The 20,159-nt window shown below is 44.8% G+C and overlaps 1 protein-coding gene across 1 annotated transcript in view; it reads right to left on the bottom strand.

Annotated features, from left to right (window-relative positions):
• The window catches only part of CAMK1D (calcium/calmodulin-dependent protein kinase ID), a 298,290-nt gene that overhangs the window by 179,837 nt on the left and 98,294 nt on the right, over window positions 1-20,159 (bottom strand). Inside the window, exon 2 of the mRNA XM_012731262.1 lies at window positions 10,683-10,814. Within this exon, the coding sequence (XP_012586716.1) occupies window positions 10,683-10,814 (132 nt within the window). The remainder of the gene's footprint in view (window positions 1-10,682; window positions 10,815-20,159) is intronic.

Here is a 20,159-nt window from a genome sequence, read left to right as displayed (position 1 = left end):
ATCTATGACATTCTAAAAAAAGAATTTAAAAAAATTCTAAATGATATATAGATATGATGGGTTTCTTCATTTAAAATTGTGGTTTAAGCAAGTAAGTGAATATAACTCATTAATGCAAAAGGAAACTAAATGTACACACTCATTGAACTCTTAAATACAGAAAATCTAGGAGTCTGAAATATACTCTGAAAAGTCTATTGCCATGTAGACCATCTGTTCATCTGACTTGGCAATAATATGGTGAAAATGCCTGGGCATATTAATTGAGTATGTCGTTCCTTCAGAACAAAGTTTCCATTCAGAAACATTCAGATTGTTTGTATTGCTTGACATTGTGGCCTTTATAAAGAAAAAAAAAATTCTAAATTATTTTTTTAAAGAAGGTCTGTTGGGAAAAGTTACACTGACAAATCATAATAGACTTAATAATTATTCCTAAATTGCCTAAATGAGCCAAGTCTGTAGTGTGAAATACTTAGTTACTTACTCAAAGGACCATGATTTAGAAAGGCAAAATTACTTGCCACATACCTCAAGGGAAACTATATCTATAAGCAACAGTTTTGTTTGTTTATTGACTTCTAATTGACAATAAATCAAGTTAGTTATGATCCTGATGCGGTCAAGTTCCGCTTACTGACCTATTCCTTTTATGAAGTGAATCATTCCATTAAGAAAAGGCAGGGTGGGCGGGCAGGCCTCACACAAGTTCGGCATCCAACCTCTCATGACACCTTTCAGGAAAACCTGGGTGAGCACAGGAGCAAGTTCCAAGGCTCCTCCAATGTGCTGTGTTCTAAACCCAGCGGAAAGCGAGTGCCTTAGCCAGGCTAGCAGGAAGATGCTCCCAAGCTGTAACGTTACACAGACTCATGAACACTCAACCCCAAGACTGGAAACGTCCCATGAAACCTGTGCTGGGCCCTCCTTCACGGCAACCTTCCTGGGTACGACAAGGGGCTCCAGCAGGAGGCAATGTCACAGGCAAACACACACAGCAACCAGGAATTCACACCTAAGGAATCAGCTTTGGATTCCTGGAAACACATGTCAAGCCAACTTCATTCCACCAGGAAGAGCTTCATTTTAAAGAAATAGCTGCTGTACCCCTTGGCCCGCAGCCTTAAGACTCACTAGAAACCATCCTAACCCTTCTTCCTCTACGTTTACTTTTCTACTAGGAAAAAAATTATTTACTAATGTATGGAATTTGCTTTTGAAAAAATCCCATCGCTTCTGAAACTTGTAGGCTTCTTGCCCAAATGGTGCCTTTTCCAGAGGGTCACTCAGGCTCTGCTCAGTGGCCTCTCTCTGACCTCAAGATGGCATCATATCCCTCGATCCTCCCCCCCAACCCCACAGTCATCCCTGAGTGACTAGAACAGCCAAAGGGGGCTAATTCATCAAACAAAGCATTCCCAGAGTGGAAGCTTTAACGCAGGCTCTGAGGCTGGCCTCAGAGCACCTTTCTAGAGAGTTCCGGAAAGTTGGAAGCAGCCTCAGGCAGAACAGGATAGCCATGGCTCGAAAGGCAGAGCAACGGCACATCTAACTGAGTCACCAGGGGAATTTCTGAATCAGATTCAAGGCTCCTGACTGGGATTCGGCCAATCTCTAGAGCCTAGCATACCCAAGGACTTTTAGGGATGAGGACCAGTTACTTGCTTTCCTTCGCCAGAGGGATACTCTTTAAGGCAGCCAGTTTGGTTAAATAGAAAGAGTTCTTAGTTAGGAGCCCAGAAACTATCGTTCTGGTGTCTGCCCGCATTTGCTCTGCGACTCTGAGCCAGTCACTTAACCTCCCTGTTTCTGGAAATCAAGAGAATTGGACCAAGATCTCTAAGCAACTTTTGCAGTTCTAACATTCTGGGCCTTTGATGTTACGGGAAGCAGACTGTAGAAAAAAAAAGGAAAGAAACAGTTTTCGTAGTTTTTCCCAGCCCAGGAAACAGTAACGCTGACACATTCTTGACAGCTCTGTGACTACTCTGGGTCTGCTCACAGCAGCACCGCCCCACTGGATGGGGGCCAGCCACCTCGCAGTGCTGGCACTGCGCCCTGTGTGGGAGACCTTCTGTGGCTCCAGGGAGGCAAGACTGTGTGCTGAGCCTTGTGGGAAGTCACCCTCTCCCTATTCCCACTGCCTCACAAGATGTGCCAGCATACAAAATAACATAAACAGCAAACATTTGGAGAGCCACATTGTTCTAAGTGCCTGGGAAGCACTGTCTCTTCAATATCTACAGCTCTCAGAAACAAGTAGGATCATATCCCATTTCCTGACACTAAGGCACAGAGTTGGGAACTTTCCCAAGGTCACACAGCTTCTAAGTGGTATAGTTAGGTCCACTACAGCTTAGGCAGGTGGACTGTCAGGTCGCTGCCAGTGTTTTGCATAACCTCTCCGAGTCTGGATGTCCCGATGGGAGATGCACTCATTTACCGAGCATGAGCACCCCTACGTACAGAAGGTGTCATCTACCCCTGGGTGGCCCATGACTCAAAGGGATGATATGGGAACACCAGACAGCTCAAATCACAATTTCAAAGAGACAGACCTGGGGCTGACTTTCTGTTGTACCCCTTGCTCCTTACGTGGACTCTGAGAATTTCTTAAGCAGGCCCAGATCCCTAGTCATAAAATGCAGATAATCATACCACGTCAAATAACACCCACATTTATTGTGGATTACATAATGCAATGCTAGGTTTTTAAATTATGACAAAGTAATTATATCTGGCTTTAAAATCTCAAAGAACAGATTTAAGTTGTTCTGGAATTCAGTTGTTTGAACAAAAGGTTGAACTCTGATTTTAAATTTATCAGTCTATTAATTGGGGGAGCTGGCCTCTATTCTTACTGTCTCTGGGGGTCATAAGACTCTGACTTGCTCTCAGTTGTCCCCAGCGCACCCACCGTTCCAGCAGGGGCTTCCTAACAGAAAGGCGGGTGCCCTAGCAGATGGAGAACAGCTCCACAGGGACACACCCCACGCCCTCCCCAGCTCCCTTGCTCACGCAAAGCTCACCGTACCTCAGTTTCCCCTTCCATGAAAGACACCCCAGCTTCTGCCTGTACTTCTCAAGCATAATCTGTACACTTACATTAGCACAATGACAGGGTGCCCAACATTTGCGTAACCCCTGACATTTGAGCATTTAAAGTTTAAAAAGCTGTTCACATGCCTAATTACCTTAGGTAATTTGACAGCAGATTTTGAAAGCTTTAAAGCTGTATTTACTTAATGGAGCAAAAAGAACTTTTTACTCTTCAGGGAAAAGATATAAAAATTAAAACAAACATTGAAATCTATTTAAAACATCTTTACATAGGATGTACATGTATGTACATCCTTAATACACACACACCCAAACACATGTATGTGCTTAATGCATCAGTTCTGTGACTTCAACAAAAATGAAAACACTACACCTATCACACCACTGCGTTTGCTGAGAAATTTTCTTGCATTGTGTTTGGATTCTCAAATAATTCCTACCACAGGTCCATAAATTGAGTCACTACCACTTTAAAAATATTTTTGAAGGAAAAATACAAAGGGCCAAAAAAAAAGTAATTAAAAAGTATCATTTATCAAATGCCATGCAACTAATGCTTTAGAAGTAATTCCTTTAATGGCATATTTTTTGTAAACAGACCAAGACTCGTCTCAATTTTAAGCTGACTTTGAAAAAAGTTAGTTCTGCAGCATTAAAATAGTAACTGCAAGTATATGAAGTGAATTCTATTCACCAATTTATATGTGGTTTAAACTGGATGAGTCATAAATAAAGCTTCACAAAAATCATTTATCTGTCCATGCCCATAGCTTCAAATCTTCATGTGGAAAACAGAATTGGCACAACTAAAGTTGACAGGAAAGAAACAGCCGACCTTTGGTGCCGATGGGTTTCTTTTCCTCTGGGCGCCTTCCCTCTCCAACTAGGGACTCACTGGTCTTAATCTTTCCTGCCCTGTGATCCTCCAGTCTACACTATGCTGGCTTTTTAGGGCTATAGGCTACAAGATACATACACTATGCTGTTGGAATTATTTAAGTGAAATTTGTATAAATCATTAGCTAAGAAAGTTTGCAGGAGAAGGGGGGAAGATACACTCTTAAAGGTATTTAAACCATCACTAATCCACAGAAGAGCTGGACTTGCCCAACACACATCCGATTAGATGGCACACACACAAATAAGCATGCAAATCACTGACACTGTTTCTGAAAGCATGATTAAAAACACATTGTTTCTTCAACTACTCTAAATATATGCAGAGTAATATATATAGTATAGAAGGTGGTAGGAACGACCACACTAGATATAAGAAAGCTCTGTTGCTATAGGAGAATCATCTTCCCTCAAACCTGCCTCCTCTTCTAGAGCACCCCATGTTGGTTGGTAGACCTGCCTAGCTCCAGTCACCAGTACCAGAGAAGATATGAAGTCAGCACAGATTCCCCGACTCCTTTCTGAACCGGTCCCCAAGCCCAGTGTTTCTGCCTCCTCACTGCCACCCTCTTGTGCATCCTCTCCAAGCCCCTGGTTCACAGCTGGCTTCAGGCAACCCAGTCCCAGGAAGCCACCCAGGGGCAGAGTCAGGAGTAAACTTGGAGTCATGGGGTCTCAGAAGAACCCCAGACAAGGACAATCAGGGGATCCTGAAGGCAAGCATTCCCCTGAGTTGTGGCTCAAATCTATTCCTTAGGGGGGGAAGTGGCGGGGAATAAACTGAACCCTGGAAGGTAGGATGGGAGATGAACTAAGAGAACAAGATTACACTGGGAGGAGGGGCAGTTTGGATTCCTCTGTGGAATCAGCGAGTGGGGAGTGTACAATGTCAGACAGGGTTTCTAATGCTCATTTGCATAGCATTGTGGGAGAAAGAAGGAAGAGAGGGACTAGCAAGAGCCATCCTCATACAGCATTTCAGAAGCAGAAACCACAGGCAGGCTCAGGCCCCAGGGCGGAGGAGGTTGCTGGACAGATAAACCCAAGTACTGCTCAGGTCAGTCTGAGTATGTTTCGCAGGAGGGATACCACCAATCCCATTTTCCTTCCACTCATAGAATTCTCTATGCTGAGAGAACTAATGCAAATGCATTGATTCTGGTCACAATCAAATCACAGATGTTCCTGAGTGGACGGAACCCCGCGTCCACTACGGACAGAGTGCAGGTCACTTGGAAGCACGGACTGTCTCCTCTCTTGGTGGTCAAGCTGCCCTGGCGTCAGCCCAGGCTCATTTCCCACATACATACACGCTGTTGGGAGGAGACAGACGACGACCACCAACAGACAAGGCTGGTGGCTGTGTGCCTGGCAGAGGAGGGGCCCAGAGCCCCCAGAAGCAGAGGCCTAGCTGCCAGGCAGCCCAGGAGGAAGCACACCAGATAAGGCAAGGCTCCGAGCTGAGCCCTCAGGCCCTGAGTTAGAGATGGGATGCTTTTCCCCTGGAGCCTGGGTGGAGCAGGTTCTGGCAGGGTGGCCCCCACTCCAGCGACCTCGGGCCACTCAGCCAACATGCCCCTCCCGTGCCCACTCCACCTGTGGGGAGACTGCAATGACGCACCACACAGCAACAGTAACTACCCAACAGCTTTTTGCATCCCTCACCCTGTTTTACCCCAATCGCCAGTTGTTTGTTTGTTTTAATTAAAGGAATTTTCCAGACCGGCAAAGGATTCTAGGATCATAAAAGATATAATTGCCCTCCCTACTTGTTACCTTTGGTCTTCAGCTACTACTTCCCATGCTTTCGGCCCGCGTCCTTCATTCCAACACTACTTTTCCAGAGAAAAGGTCTTTATGTTCCGACATCATCTTCTAAGCAGATCTACCCTTCAGAAGGCGCCTCAGTGCCGCCGAGGAACTCAAGCCTCAGTTTTACCAGCTTGGCCATTTTCGGTCACTGGAAAAGTGGTTTTTTTCTTTTTTTCTTTTTCTTTTTTGCCCTAAATCAATAAATTTCTACAGAAGCATATGTTTCTCGACACATAAGCTGGCACTTGGCAGTGAGTGAAACAAGTGACCCAGGCCAGCCTGATATCAGAGCAGGTTTAACTGAAGCAGTCTAGGTTTAACTGAATGACGCTACAGGGGAGCCTTTCTCTGAAGACTACGACTTAGTAGAAAGCCAGCTGTTTTCTCCTGCAGTGCCCAGGCTACCTCCCCCCACAGTCCACGCTGAGGGCCACCGGCCTGGTCTAAGACAGCTAGGAATCCAGGTCCTGGCAGGTGTCCAGGTCCTTGGAGCCTCGCCCTCACCTGGTTCTGGTGCTGACTCTCCTTCCACAAACCCAGCCCTGCCTCACTTCCTCCCATGCAGGCTGACCCTGGCCACGTTCGCTGTCCCCAGAGCCCTGAACCCTCCTGACAATGTGCTCAGATTCGACCAAGCCTAGGAAGCCACTTCACTGCTGCCCCCACTTCTTCAGTCACCCTCAAAGAGGCAGATCCCAACACCTGTCCCAGCCAGTGGCTGATGTCTGCTATCCACAGGATGATGGACCCTCATCAGTTCCCCTCTCTTGCAGTGATGCCAGCTCTTCATAGAGGAACTCGTTTGAGTTCCTTGCTGTAAGTGAAACCTTTCACTGAAGGAAACATCACTGGCCGGTGTTTGTGTGGGCACCAACCAGCATATGTTCACACCTTTCCACATTCCTGGACAGACCTTCAGCCCCGGGAGGTGACTCCAGGAGGTAAGGGCCCTGCACTAGCTGTTTCAACACTGAGGAGGCCGCAGGGAAGAATCACTGAAGGGTAGGGGGTGCTTTGTAGCATGGCCAATGTCTACCATAGCCTCTATTTCTAACTCAACTGGTCCAGGATGTGACCTGGGCATCAGCATGTTCTGAAAAGCTTCCCTGTGATTTTAAGATGTCACCAGGATTGAGAACCCCTGATTCAGAAAGAAGACGGCAGAGACACCCCAATGTGCCAGATGCACAGCATGCAATTTAACAGCAGTTCCAACCCAGGCCCTTTCCTGGGATAAATTCACCTGGAGCAGTCAACAAAGCAGCCATAACAACAGCTGAATTCTGTTTCATTTCAGCGGTGCCCCTTCAGCCATCTGAGCCTCCCTTTCCCCAGATAATGTCCTGGTAAGGGCTCCTCTAGAACCTACCTCCTGCTTCTCCTACCTCCTATTGTTCAGTGTCATGCATCTCTCTCCTCTCCTTACTGCTCATTGAAACGCAGACTGTTTATAGATTGCTTATATACACCTCAAAAAATGTTGTATATGCTGCCTTGATGTTAAATTTGAGTACCACCTGCCTTGTAAGTAAAAAATATATATACAGAAACAAAGCTCTTTAGTCCATTCGAGAGTGTGTAAAACTTACGATCTGATATCCCACGATGCACAGAAAGCTCCTTGGCGGGAGCAGACTAAGCTTCCCACTAGGCAGGTGCCTGAACCAATAGCTCCTGTTCCCGGAATGCCAAGGTCAGGTGGGTGTTCTTTCTGGTGCATAGCAACAGCCTCCCATGATGCCTGCCATTTTTTATTTCCTCTGAGCTTGGTTTAATATCTACTTATCAAGTAGAAAATTCATTTTGGAACTATTTTCAGAGCAAGCATAGAGACATCCCTAAGATATATTAGCTACATTATTTTAATCCAATGAAATACATAAATCTCTCAACCTGCAATAAACTCAGCACAGAGGAGGGCAGACAGTCTCTCAGATGGGCCCACTTAGATGAAAAATGGCACAGAAATCTATACATGAGCAGGTATATGTCAGAACTCAGAATAAAGTGGGTTTCTTTGGGACCCCATTTACAATGATTTGGTTACAGGATGTATCGAAAGATTTTTTTGCAGTGTTATGGGAAACATTAACAACCAGAAAGCCCAGTCACAGCTCAGTCCCACACCTGGATAGTCAAATGGTTGCCTCTACCTGGACAGCCCCAAGATCTGCAAACTTACCTGTCCACATCAGAACTTACTTGTCCTCATCAGCTGCTCTCCTGCTCCAGTATCACTGATCTCACTAAGTTCATGAGGTCACTTCCCCCCAGAAAGCTAGTAGTCATCCTGGAATGCTATCTCCCCTCATCCACCTACCTAGGGTCCTTGAAACCTCATTTGCTGCAACCCCCTTTTGTCGGTCCATCCCAGACCACAGTCCTTGTTCGAACATGCTGCTTCCCAGACTCCTCCATGGCCTCCCAGCTGCACTCCTGGTACTGAGCCTCAGCCCCTCTGATCTAGCCTGTAGGTTCTAAGTTGTGTCCCAATACATCTCTGGAACAACCCCTATCATGCTACTTCTTTCCTTTCATGTTGCTCCCATCTGTAGCATGGTGTTCAAAGTCTTAACTATTTAAGTTCCTCCACAATTGGGCCCCCATTCATATAAGCCTAACTCCACAAGCAACCTGCAAAATCTACTCACTGTCCACACCCACCTCCTCTATGAAACCTTTCCTCACACACCACCCCGGTGGAAGAAGTGACAGCCTGACCCTTGAGTCCCTGCTCAGACTTGTCTCACGGTATCGACAGATATTTGGGAACACAGCTATGAGGTCCTAAGAGCAAGAATTGCATCTTAGTTTCTCAACCAGTATCTGGCAATGCCACTGAACGCACAGTGGGAGTTTGATAAATACCAACTACGTGAATGAACATCCCAACATCAGCAAACACTGGCTCCCAAATATTTTCTGAACAATTCACATATTTTGTTTTCAGCTGCTGAGGATACAGAGCTGCCTCTTGTTCCACTTATAAATCATTTGCAGGGGAACAAAAAAAATCAATCAGCACAGGAGATACATCACCTAGAAATCTTTTCTTTGTTCTTTACTCCTGAAGGAAGGGTCATGCTTCAAGACACTCCAACAGCAGATAGTGAAAAACTATCAACAAGAGTTATTTCCAGTCCCTCGCCCCCGACTTTTAAATGCCCTCTCCCTGAAGTGACTAGTATGTGACTGAGGCATGCGGTGAAGACACTAATAAAAGCAGAACACCACGGCATAAGTCAGACTGACTTAGTCTACATCTGCCTGCCCCTTCCTGGGTAGACATATTATAACCCCAAGAATAAAAATGGACTTCCCTGACTTCATAACTTCTAAGTCCTTGAGGGACCACATAAAAATAAGGCCATGCTCTTGATTCACAGTGGGCAACCCTAAGGTAGAAGCTTTAAAAGGATCTGAGCCCACTTAGAGTTCCCTCAAAATTGTCAAATACCTGAATGTGACTGCGTATTAATACCCAGTGAACACCCTCTTCTCCAGTGTTGATTTCATATTGGAAAATGAGCAATTTAAATAAATGTTTCATTAACATAATGTTTTCCTGCTTGATGCTAATGCACTTAAGAGTAATTTGTTTTCCCAAACTCTCTTCCATAGAATCATTTCATGCAATCTTCCACAGGGCAAATTGAAATTTTTGGGGTCTCTAACACACAATCAAGGGAACCTAGAAACCAAGCAAGCAAAACCCACTTAGGCGAGAAGGAACTGGAGAGCCATTTTTCCCAAATACATCGATCACAGTGTGCTTTGAGAGGATGATTAGCCCCACCGCAGGGCGGGCGCTGGGTCTGAGCTGAGGGCACTTCAGCGGGCACTGCAGGTCCCTGAGAGAGAGAAGCCAACCAAGGAGCTTATTCAGGGAGCAGGTGGAGAGCGTGACATTTACTTTTGAGCCCTACAAGGCTTGCTCCCATTCTGTTTTGCCTCTCTATACAAGGGATTCTTGCTATGTGCTGATTCCAAGCCCCAAAAATTTCAAGGATAGTTCTAACATCTTTTATTAATAGAAATCCTTTAAAATTTCACAAAGCTCAGACACACTCCAAACATGCAACAGTAGGTATCATCGAAGGTTCTGTTTCTCTAAACCTGTAAGACACAGAGAAGTGGCCTGACAATGGTGGTAGAGAAAGAGAACATCTTTGGGGGGTGTCTGCCCACATCAGTGTGGTTCTCTGTGTGCCATTACATTGAGGGAAAGATACTGATTTAGCTCTATTATGTGGGGGGTGGGGGTATTAAAAAAAAAAAACACCTCAGCAAATAAATGAAGCACCAAAACAGTGACTTCCATGAAACTTGTTGGTGCAACGTCTATGGAAAAGCATGGCGACCCATCAGGCCGTGGAGATGAGTGGTAGGGTTGGCATTCTAGACTCTGCCAGACATAAACTGCAAAGGCCTTAGAGAAGTGACTTCACACTCTGAGCTTCAGCCACTTATTATAAAACAAAGCAGCAACAATACAATAATACAACAATACAACAAGCCACAGCAGTAGCAACAGCTCTCCATTGCTGAGCTCTTACTATGAGGCAGGTGCTGAAAGTGCTTTGTAAACATGAGGTAACAGCATTTCATTTCACCCTCAGAACACTGCAAGGGAGATACCATTAACTTCAGTTTACCAAAGCAGCTCCAAAGTCAGTAACAGGCCCAGGACACCCTGCTAAAGTGACTATGGGGTCTCAGTTCAAAACCAAGTGCACCTGCACACTGTACTCTCTGGACCCAAATGGCGTCCACACACGTTCTAAGGGACGATACATAGGTGAAGACATAGGTGAATGTCAGCCATCATGAACAAAGCCTCTGCCTGCCTCCCCTCGATGAAAGACCTGGTAGAAACCATGCACAGTGGGGAGAAGAGGTCTCCTGGCACTTACTTTCTCAGAACGGCTATCTCATTCTCTATGCTGCTTTCTTTGCCCTTCAGCGCCTTCTTAGGGATACACTTCACCGCAAAGAGTTTTCCAGTTGCCTTCTCTTCGGCTAACACCACTTCCGAAAACGCCCCACTGTGAACAAAAAAGAAGAAACAGCTTAGATTTAGGAGTTTTGGGTTTCACGAGGCTACCTCCCACCTCAACCACCCCCCAATCCCGGTACAAAAGCTTGATCAGTAATAACAAGAATGATCACCACTGGTGCTGCTACTTTTTCATTCAGCATCACCCCGCACCAAACCTCCTTATGCAAAGAAGTACACACAAATACACATATCCCGGGACAGATGCCCTTGTCTGACCACACCCTGGAGTCACCTTCTACACCTCAAAACAGCTTGTAGCGGTCACTTTGGGACAGACAGGAATGCTCCCAGGAACGCTCCTGCACAAGACCATGCCCCCACCCACACAGACTAGAAAGTCATAGCAAAATGTCTAGATCCCTTGTAGGCCCTCTCATCCCAAGATTTCAAAGCACTTCACAAACATTTAATTAATTCTCACAGATAGGTAAGGATGTAATTAAAGTGTGAGCTGGTGCCACACGTGGTATTGACACGGGGTTAATTAATTGGTAGGGGCACGCAAGTCTTCAATAAACAGCTTTTTTCTTTTTTAAAGCAAACAAACAAAAACATACAGGACACCCTTAGGGGGGAGAATGTACTGACTGAAACTAAGAATTTAACTCCACCGGGGCAGAGCAACAAACTCAAAATTTACCCAGCATCCTAGAGCCCAGAGAGTCCTTTCCTCCAAAGAGTCAGCTGTGATCAGAGCACCCTGAGCTGGCCCTCGGCACCCACTCTCCCAGCCCGTGTTGCTGGCAGGCGGACCCTGCTGTCACCCTGGGGACGAGGTGCATCTCCCCTAACGAATGGCTCCAGACCTCAGCAGGTTGGGCTCTGGGTGTGTGTATCCTAAAGCATAACAAGATCCTCTCCCTGTCCTAAATTTTGGGGAGCATTTCTTGTTCTCCTCAGTGAGACATTAAACATGGCTTCTTCACAGTTAGAGACAACTTTTCTACATTAAAAGAAACCACGAGAAGGATCGATGTCAACCAAATACCAGTGTCTTGGGACTTGGGCTTTTCAGATGAATCAAAGAGCTGCCCAGCAATGGAGATGGTGCCTGTCTCTCCCGTCCCTACCCATCCAACAGGATGCGCCATCTGTCACCAACCCAGAGAAGATGGTATGTAGTTTAAGAATCCTTTCTAATGAGAGGATTCACTTCCATGTTGAGTAAAGGACTATAAATCTTTAGGACAGTTACTACTGGAGTGGGAGTAAAGGGCTGTCTAACTTCAAGGCCAGTACATAGACCTGAGGGGCACAGACAGGTACAAAACAGCCAAATGGAAAATGTCTGAACAAGTCTCTTCTGATGAAACCCACAGGTAGAATTCTTCCCTCACAGTACTACATGGCTGGCATGGGTAGAAAGTCTAGAACGTACCAGAAGAGCAATTATTTTACATATATATATACATATATATATATAATATATGTATATATATACATATAATATATATTATATATGTAATATATAATATATATGTAATATATTATATATATGTTACATATATATATTATATATGCAGAAAACACAGAACAGATTAATCCCAAAATGATACTTGGGATCAGACATTCCAATGAATCTTGGTCATTGTCAATGGCCTACACTCAAGAAAGCCAAGTCATACCAATTTGAGAGAATCCCCCAGCCGGGGGTAGCCTCACCACTCTCTGAGGGACAGACCAAGATGGATTCACCTGTAAGACGGAGAAGCCCCTGACAACTACATGCAAGTGGCCTCATGCACCCCTGCAGGAGGTGGGATTAGAATTCTGGAGAGATAAGCAAAATCTGTGAGGAAAGACCAGGACTCTATCACCCTGGGTGAGTGTATGCCAAACCCTCCATGTTTTCATTTTCAGTTTCCCTATCTGTTACTTGAGTGCTAACAACATGGGTGGGGGAAGTAGAATTTACTGTGCCCATCTTCCAGAAACTGGGGGAGCCCTTTAGCAGCCACACCCCAGCTGCCACAACATGGGCCAGCAACAGCTGAGGGACATCGCCTGTGTCCTTGCCCCGCTCGTGTCCACCATGCCCTTTTTCTTCCGGACTTGCGTGAAGAATAACAGCACGGCCAACGCCCCGAAGGTTCCCTGTTTAGCTGCGGTACCCACATCATGCATGCGTGCTGTCCGTAAACGTGCTTCCTTGCTCGGTGCCTCCTCCCCTCCCTGTAAAACATAGCGAGACCTGCTGTTTCTGCAGGAATCAATCCCTAGACCCTGTCCTTTGAGACTTCAGGAGGGAGAGGCTCTGTGACCCCACGGTGAGGCAGGTCAAAGGGCAGATACGTAAAGGGGATGGGTGGGGGGGGCAGGGCTGACCCTGGATGGCTAAGGTACCTCCAGGGGGCTCCACCAATAGTTACTGGGAGGGACAACAGAAGCATAAAGGGGAGGTGACCGCCCGGCCTTTCAGATTGAAAGTCAGCCTGCAATTCCACTTCCAGGTGTGTGTGTGAGCGCGCACAATGGAAAGTACGGACCTGAACAGACATTTGTATTCCATGTGCCCAGCACACTATTCACTAGCGCTGAACAGAAACAGCGCAAGCTTCTGTCGCAGATGGGTGGCTTAACACAACATGGCTAGCCACGGGCGGAATTGCCATGAAAGAGGAACAGAACCGCGCATCTCGCTACACATGACCTTGATTCTGCTGAGTGAAACAGGCCACAATCACAAGGACAGACCCTACATGCTCCAGCACGTGTGAAGTAGCTAGAGCAGTCAGTTCACTGAGATAAAAAGCAGAATGGTGGTGCCAGAGGCGGGGGAGGGAGGGTGGTAATAACAAAGACCGCAGTTAATGCCGGTGAATTATACTCTTAAAAATGGCTAAACCAAATGCCCAAAAATGGATGACTGGATTAAAAAGATGTGGTACATATACACAATGGAATATTACTCAGCAACCAAAAAAAAAGAAACACATGTCTTTTGCAGCAACATGGATGGAGCTGGAAAAGATCATGCTTAGTGAAATAAGCCAGAAAGAAAAGGAAAAATACCAGATGGTTTCACTCATAGCAGGAATATAACGGAACAGGCGAGAAAATAATGATAATGACGAACAGCTATATACCAGAGACATTTTGTGGAGGCGGAGTGGGGAATGGGATCAAAAACAGTGGGGGGAGAGAAATGCACTGGACTATGGTGATGGCACATGGGTGATCTGGTGATGGGAAACCCAAGGGGATTGCAACTGAGATGGAAAAATGCACAAAAATATGTAAAAATAAACTATTATAAAAAAAATTTTAATGGCTAAAATGGCACATTTCATGTTATATATATTTTACCACTATAAAAAAAATCTTAATATCTGCCTGTTCACCTCACTGACGTTGCCTGGAGGTGGAAAGGGGAAAATGTGGTCACCTTTTCACTCCTCACCCCCCCCCCCAAGGTAAAGGAGTCTCCGTGAGTAACTGCAGGGAATCTGGATGTCTGTTTGACACTGACAAGGAACTGTGGTAGATATCAACTAATCCAATCCTAAGACTGCTGTTTGCCCATTATACAGAGGAAGACACTGAGGCTCAGGTTGTAAAAGTGAGGAAAGAGAACACAAGTCCCCTAAGCCCTCTGACGTCATTACACTGGGTTGAGACAGGCAGCCACCAGGGAGCTTGCCTCACAGCTGGAGAAGGTGATGGAAACCCACACCAGAATGTGCCTTTGGGGAGCTGCCAGCTTCCCCCGTGGTGCAAGACCGCCTCACTTCCTCCTGTAGCCAAACAGTGTGCAGTTACCTTCTTTAAGCTTTCCAAACAAAGCTCTTTAGTCTTAGGGGATATAAGATTAAAATAAATTGTTATTGCTCCTGCAATAAATAGAAATCACTTGAAGACACTTCCCGTGTTCCAGGAAAGCCAATTAAAAACATCAGAAGCAGAAAGTCATGAATGGAGAGCTTGGGCACTTTCAGGGTGATTACCCAAGTGGGGGGTAGGGGTGGAGGGGGGTGGTGGGTGCACTGAGAGACTGGGAGAGGGAGGCAGGGAGACAGGGAAGACTGGGAGGGAAGCTGGTGGCAGGGAAGAAAGCAGCAAGAGGCCTACAAAGCCTCTCACAGTTCAGAGAATAACAGAACTCAGAGAGCACAAGCAGAGGCACAGTTGCCAAGTTTGAGAAATACAAAGAGGTCGAAGCAGGCTGTAGTGTATCCAACCAAGAAATGATGCGACGGTTGCCTTGCTCCTTGAAAAGGAGAAGGGCGGGGCCTTCCAGTCAGAGTGAACTACATTTGCATCCTTTTCAAATGGCAGCGGATGGGGGGCCTGTATCTGCCTGGCACAGGGTGGGGGCCCCCACCCTACACAGTCTCACTTCTCCCCTCCACCTCCACTTAACCAGAACGAGGCAGGCTAGCTCCCCACCCCGCCCCACTGGGATGCCTCCTAATTGGTGCATCCAAGACTATGTCTTGCTGCTCACCCTTATTGGCCTTTGGTGTTACAGCTGGGGGCCTTGGCCTCCTTCCTAGAAATTGCCTCACCTGGGTTCCTTCAGTACAAGCCACTCTTCAAAGTCCACGATCCCTGAGGTGTCATCCTCAGGTCCCCTTTATCCTATTCCATACCCTGTGTTTGGATAACCTGCCTCCTCTAGTTTCTACCACCACCTGTGACCCCCCCAACTTTGATCTAAATTGCATCTCTCTTGTGTACATCTCGTCTTTCCAGAAGACTTCCCTGGAGCCCAGCCTCTCAGTACCATCATTAACACCAGAGTAAGAAATTGTATCTTCATCTCCAACTTCTCCCTCCTCCATTCTCGCTCTCATTTTCTACCCATTCCATGACTCAGCCAAAAAACCCATCAGTTCCACACCTCCAGTTCTCATTTCCATCACCAAGTATACTCAGCTGTTCCATTAACCAAGACTAACTGCCTGTCTGCCTACCTCTGTACCACCACTGGTCCAAGTTCCAGTATTTCATACTCAACTAGTGGCCCCCGTTCTCCAAGCCCCTCTGCCCCGTCGAGCCTACCTCTCTTCTGGCACCTCCCACCTGCCACTGAAATTCCTTTTCTAAAACTAAAATCTGATTATGTTGGCGGTTTTGTGTCTACACAGGGTAAAGTCTAAACTCCTTTCCAGGCTATCCATGGCACTGAAAGCTCTTCCCAGTCAACTCTGTGGACTCGGTCAGCATTAGAGCCATCTTGCCAAAACCCACACATCACCACAGCGCTGCATCAGCAAGCTTCCCATGCCTTTCACAGCGTGGCCTTTATCCAAGGCCTGTCCATCACCCCCTTCCCTGGAACACCATTTCTTTCTCTTTCCGTTTGGCAAGATTCCATGTGTTTGGTAAAGGGCCCAGCTGATACTGGCACACCTTGGAGATATTGCAGATTTGGCTCAGAGAAGCTCAGGAAAGTGAGTGTCGCAATAAAGCCAGTCATGCGAATTTGGTTGTTCCCCAGTGAATATCAAGTTATGTTTATGCCATTCTGTAGTCTACTTAATGTGCAATGACATTATTCTAAGTAGTATACATATCTTAATTGCATACTACTATGTTGCTAAAATATGCTAACCATCCTCCAAGCTGTTGGAAAAAATGGTGCCTTAGACTTGTTCCATGTGGAGTTGCCATAAACCTTCACTGTTGTTTTTTTTTTTTTTTTAATGAAGTAACTACAGTGCAATAAAACAAAAGATGCCTGTACATTTCCTTCATTCTAAGGCTTCTCAATTCCTCCCAACCCGGCAGAATGAAGCCAGCATGCTTGGCTAATACCAACATACCCCACTTCCATATTCCGCTGTGACACTTTATCTGCTTGCCTCTGTAAGAGTAGGAGTTCTGACTTGTCCGTGTCTTCACACCTTATGACCGTGACACAGATGGCAGTTTTAATAATGACCACGGTGGTTTTAATGCTGATCACTATTGAGCCTCTCTTCTGGTTCCTAGCATTCCACATTTCCCCAGGGCTGAAGAGCCACAAAACAAACGATACACTCTAATTATTGGGCACTTAGAGTTGAGAAAACTAATCCTGTCCCTCTAAAATGCTTTATAATGTATTCTTTTCAATTTCTATGCATGCCTATGCAGAAAGAACATCAAAGGTTTCCCTGTAGCAAAGAACATCTTTGGGTCTTTCCCAAATTATTTTGAAGCGTACACTTATGGGCTTGAATGCTGAAGTGAGACACCACAGTTGAGTGATACTGTGATTGGTAAAAATATAAAATTTGTAAGTTGGTAATATATTTCTCCCTCCAAATCTTCGTCCTGATTAAATAAGGAAAATAGGAAATCGAAGTAGGCAGATTTTTAGATGAGAGACTTTAGAAAACACATATTCATCGGAGAAATAAAAATTTGGCTGTGTTTTGAAAACTACCTTTTCAAGTTGTGACAAGTTTTTTTTTTATTTTAAAAGAAAATGATTATTCTATTTTTAAAAGCACACCAAGGTATCTAAATTAAATCTCTATGACAAGTTACCAAAGAGGTCAAACAAAAAAGGGTGTTCTTGATGTGCTAAATATTTTCTGCTTCTGCAGATAGGCAGTACAAATTACAAAGCTGAGTCCTTCCCCCTTTGCTTCCACATTTCAAAGAAAACCAAATCATCACCTAGAGACAGCTTTCTCAGATGGTAAACCAGGAAACCCAGGAGGAAATAAACAACCTTTGGAGGGCTGAATTTTCAAGACTAGTGGGAAATGTAGCATGTTCTCTATTGACTAAAGAATTACAAACAACTACTTTTGCTCTTAACTTCATAAATGATTCTCTGAATATAGGCTGTTTCATTTTGCTTTCTCAAGTCAGTGGTAAGAGAGGAACATTCCAAGCCATGAAGCCCACCCACCCGAGGCTGACAGCCAACCCTCTCTGAGAAAAGTGGCCCAGCTCCAAACACCACGTAGAGAGCAAGAGAAGTGGTTATGGGCTCTGGAACTTCCTGATCTTCCCTAGTTTCCTAAAAAAGGCAGCACAAAATTCAGGTGCCCCAAGGATGCCTTGGCTACAAGCAAGACATTAAAGGTTCTGTAAACTAGAACTTTACCATCCAGTTGCTAAAAAAAAAAAAAAAATCAGTCATTAGAGCAGCTTACCTCCAAACCTACTGCTAGACACTGGCACCAGAACTAAGAGCTAAGCCATCCCAGGCACATGCTGGCTAAGTCACCTCCTCACAGCCAATTATTATCACAGGAAAAGCAAACACAGGAATCTATGGATTTTATATTCCAGTTTCTAGTAATCCTTAACCTGAAGCTGGTAAAAAAAAAATAATAATAACAATAATCAGTTAATGTCTAAGAAGAGTAGTCTCTGTGCTGGCTCTTCTAGGTGTACATCATATTAAAAAATATTCTCACACAAGAGTAATTTAGTCACAAACTTGACCTATGTGACGTGTACATTTTAGGTACTCCACAAATGTTTGTCCAGTTGAACTGGCCAAGCCGTAAAATGATGCTGGTTTTCAATAAGAATCAGAAATTAATTCCCAAGGCTGTCTTTTTGATTCACAGCAGTACACTAAACCAATCACTCGGTAAAATTATATCCATCCCAAATTAAACCAAGAAATAATCAGATGCTGCTGAAATGATCTGCTCTATTAGCTTCGAGTCAGCTATTAGTGGATCGCTGCCTTTCGTGCTATTCAGTCATTCTACATACAGATCAGACTGACTGTGTTATTCACTTTATTACAGCATCATCTCTCCCCATTCGCATTATTGACTTGTACAACTGGACCAACAGACATAACCCTGCCCCCAAACCTTGAACTACAAATTAAAATGTCATTGTCCCCTAAGCATATCATAGTCCTCAGTAGAACAAACCTAAATAGTTAAAAATGAAGTTGGTGATATTTGGCTTTAGAATGCTATGATAATAGACAGGTGTCTTTAGCCTCATTTTAGAACAGAATCAATTCTTAAAATAGAAAAATCTCCCTGCTAACTCTAATAATTGTTGACCCCAGAGCATCCAAATGGATAGTAACAGATGTGGGGTCAGATGGTCTTAATGTTTAACCAACTCTCTGGGCAGAATTAGGCAATTTTAGAAATGGCACTTACTCTTTCTGCCAGAATCTTCAGTTAAAAATTCCTCACTAACACAAATGGGTTGAAAAAAGGCACAAAATGATGTAAAAATAAACTATTATATAATAATAATAATAATAATAATAATAATAATAATAATAATAACCTAAAAAGATTTAAAAAAAAAAATTCCTCACTAACTCACACTCTAATCCAGCACACTGACCTAAAGAAACTCAGGTCCAACCTGAAAAACAGAGGTCTTCAAGCAAGCAACAAAAAGAAACACCTTGCTTTCACATGCCTTAAGAACAAATATGTATAAGGAAACCTGGCGTCCCACTTTGTTGATTAAAAGTGTATATTCTGGGCCCTCCCTGGTGGCACAGCGGGTTAAAGCACTGCACTGAGAAGCTAAAGCCACTTCCGCATGAGTTCGATCCCCACCCCAGAGGTGACCACATGGCGTGGCAGACCTCTCCTGGCCCGCCCGCTGCTCCCCTCAGCAGTGTACTTCGTCGATCTGCCTGTTCTGCTCCCCACTCTGTCTCTGGTGAAGCCTCTCACCACCCCTGAGCCTCTGGCCCATACCCCAGTTCTGTATGTACAAATAAATAAATCTTTAAAAAAAAAAGTGTGTATTCTAAAATATTCTACTTTACAATTATATAATAGGCTGCACGTTGGCTTATGTTAATGCCTGAGCTGAGAGTATTCAAATTCTATTTCTTAAAAAATAATCTAAAACACAGGTTCACATTAATTTGGACCCAACCTGTTCAAGGTAGACACATATCCTCCACTTTAGTTAAGATACACATGGGAGTAGGAAGATTCCTAAAAATAGCTACTCTTTTCCACTCAAAAAATAACACTTCCCTCTTCAACTGGGAAATTCCAGCATGAAGAGCAGCTTTCCATATAAGCTGCAAGAACCATAATGAGATAGTCTTAAATGTTCATGGGGTTAGCGTAGGTTTTTGCTCCAATCAACTCCCACACTGCGCAACGCCTGTGTCTACAGCACAAGAACAGCCTGGATTGCAGCAGTGCTTATCTCTGGGGAAACATCAAAACAGCAGCACAATCACGGAGTGGGGCAGCTTTGGTTTCTCCAAGTCCTTCTGCCTGCCAATTACTTCATTGAGCCAAATGCCGAAGACAAGTAAATTCCAAATGAACGCATACCCTAACGAACATGCTTCATGTAACAGCACCACGTTTTCCCCTTTGCTTCTCTGACGTAGTCCCATAGTTTGCCTCTGCTCTTCTCGGGTCACTTGTAAAAACTT

This window comes from Condylura cristata, unplaced genomic scaffold, assembly GCF_000260355.1.
Source record: "Condylura cristata isolate star-nosed mole 26May11 unplaced genomic scaffold, ConCri1.0 scaffold00030, whole genome shotgun sequence".
Lineage (NCBI taxonomy): Eukaryota > Metazoa > Chordata > Mammalia > Eulipotyphla > Talpidae > Condylura > Condylura cristata.
Note: the sequence above shows the minus strand (reverse complement) of the source record. Positions and strands in the feature narration are given on the sequence as shown.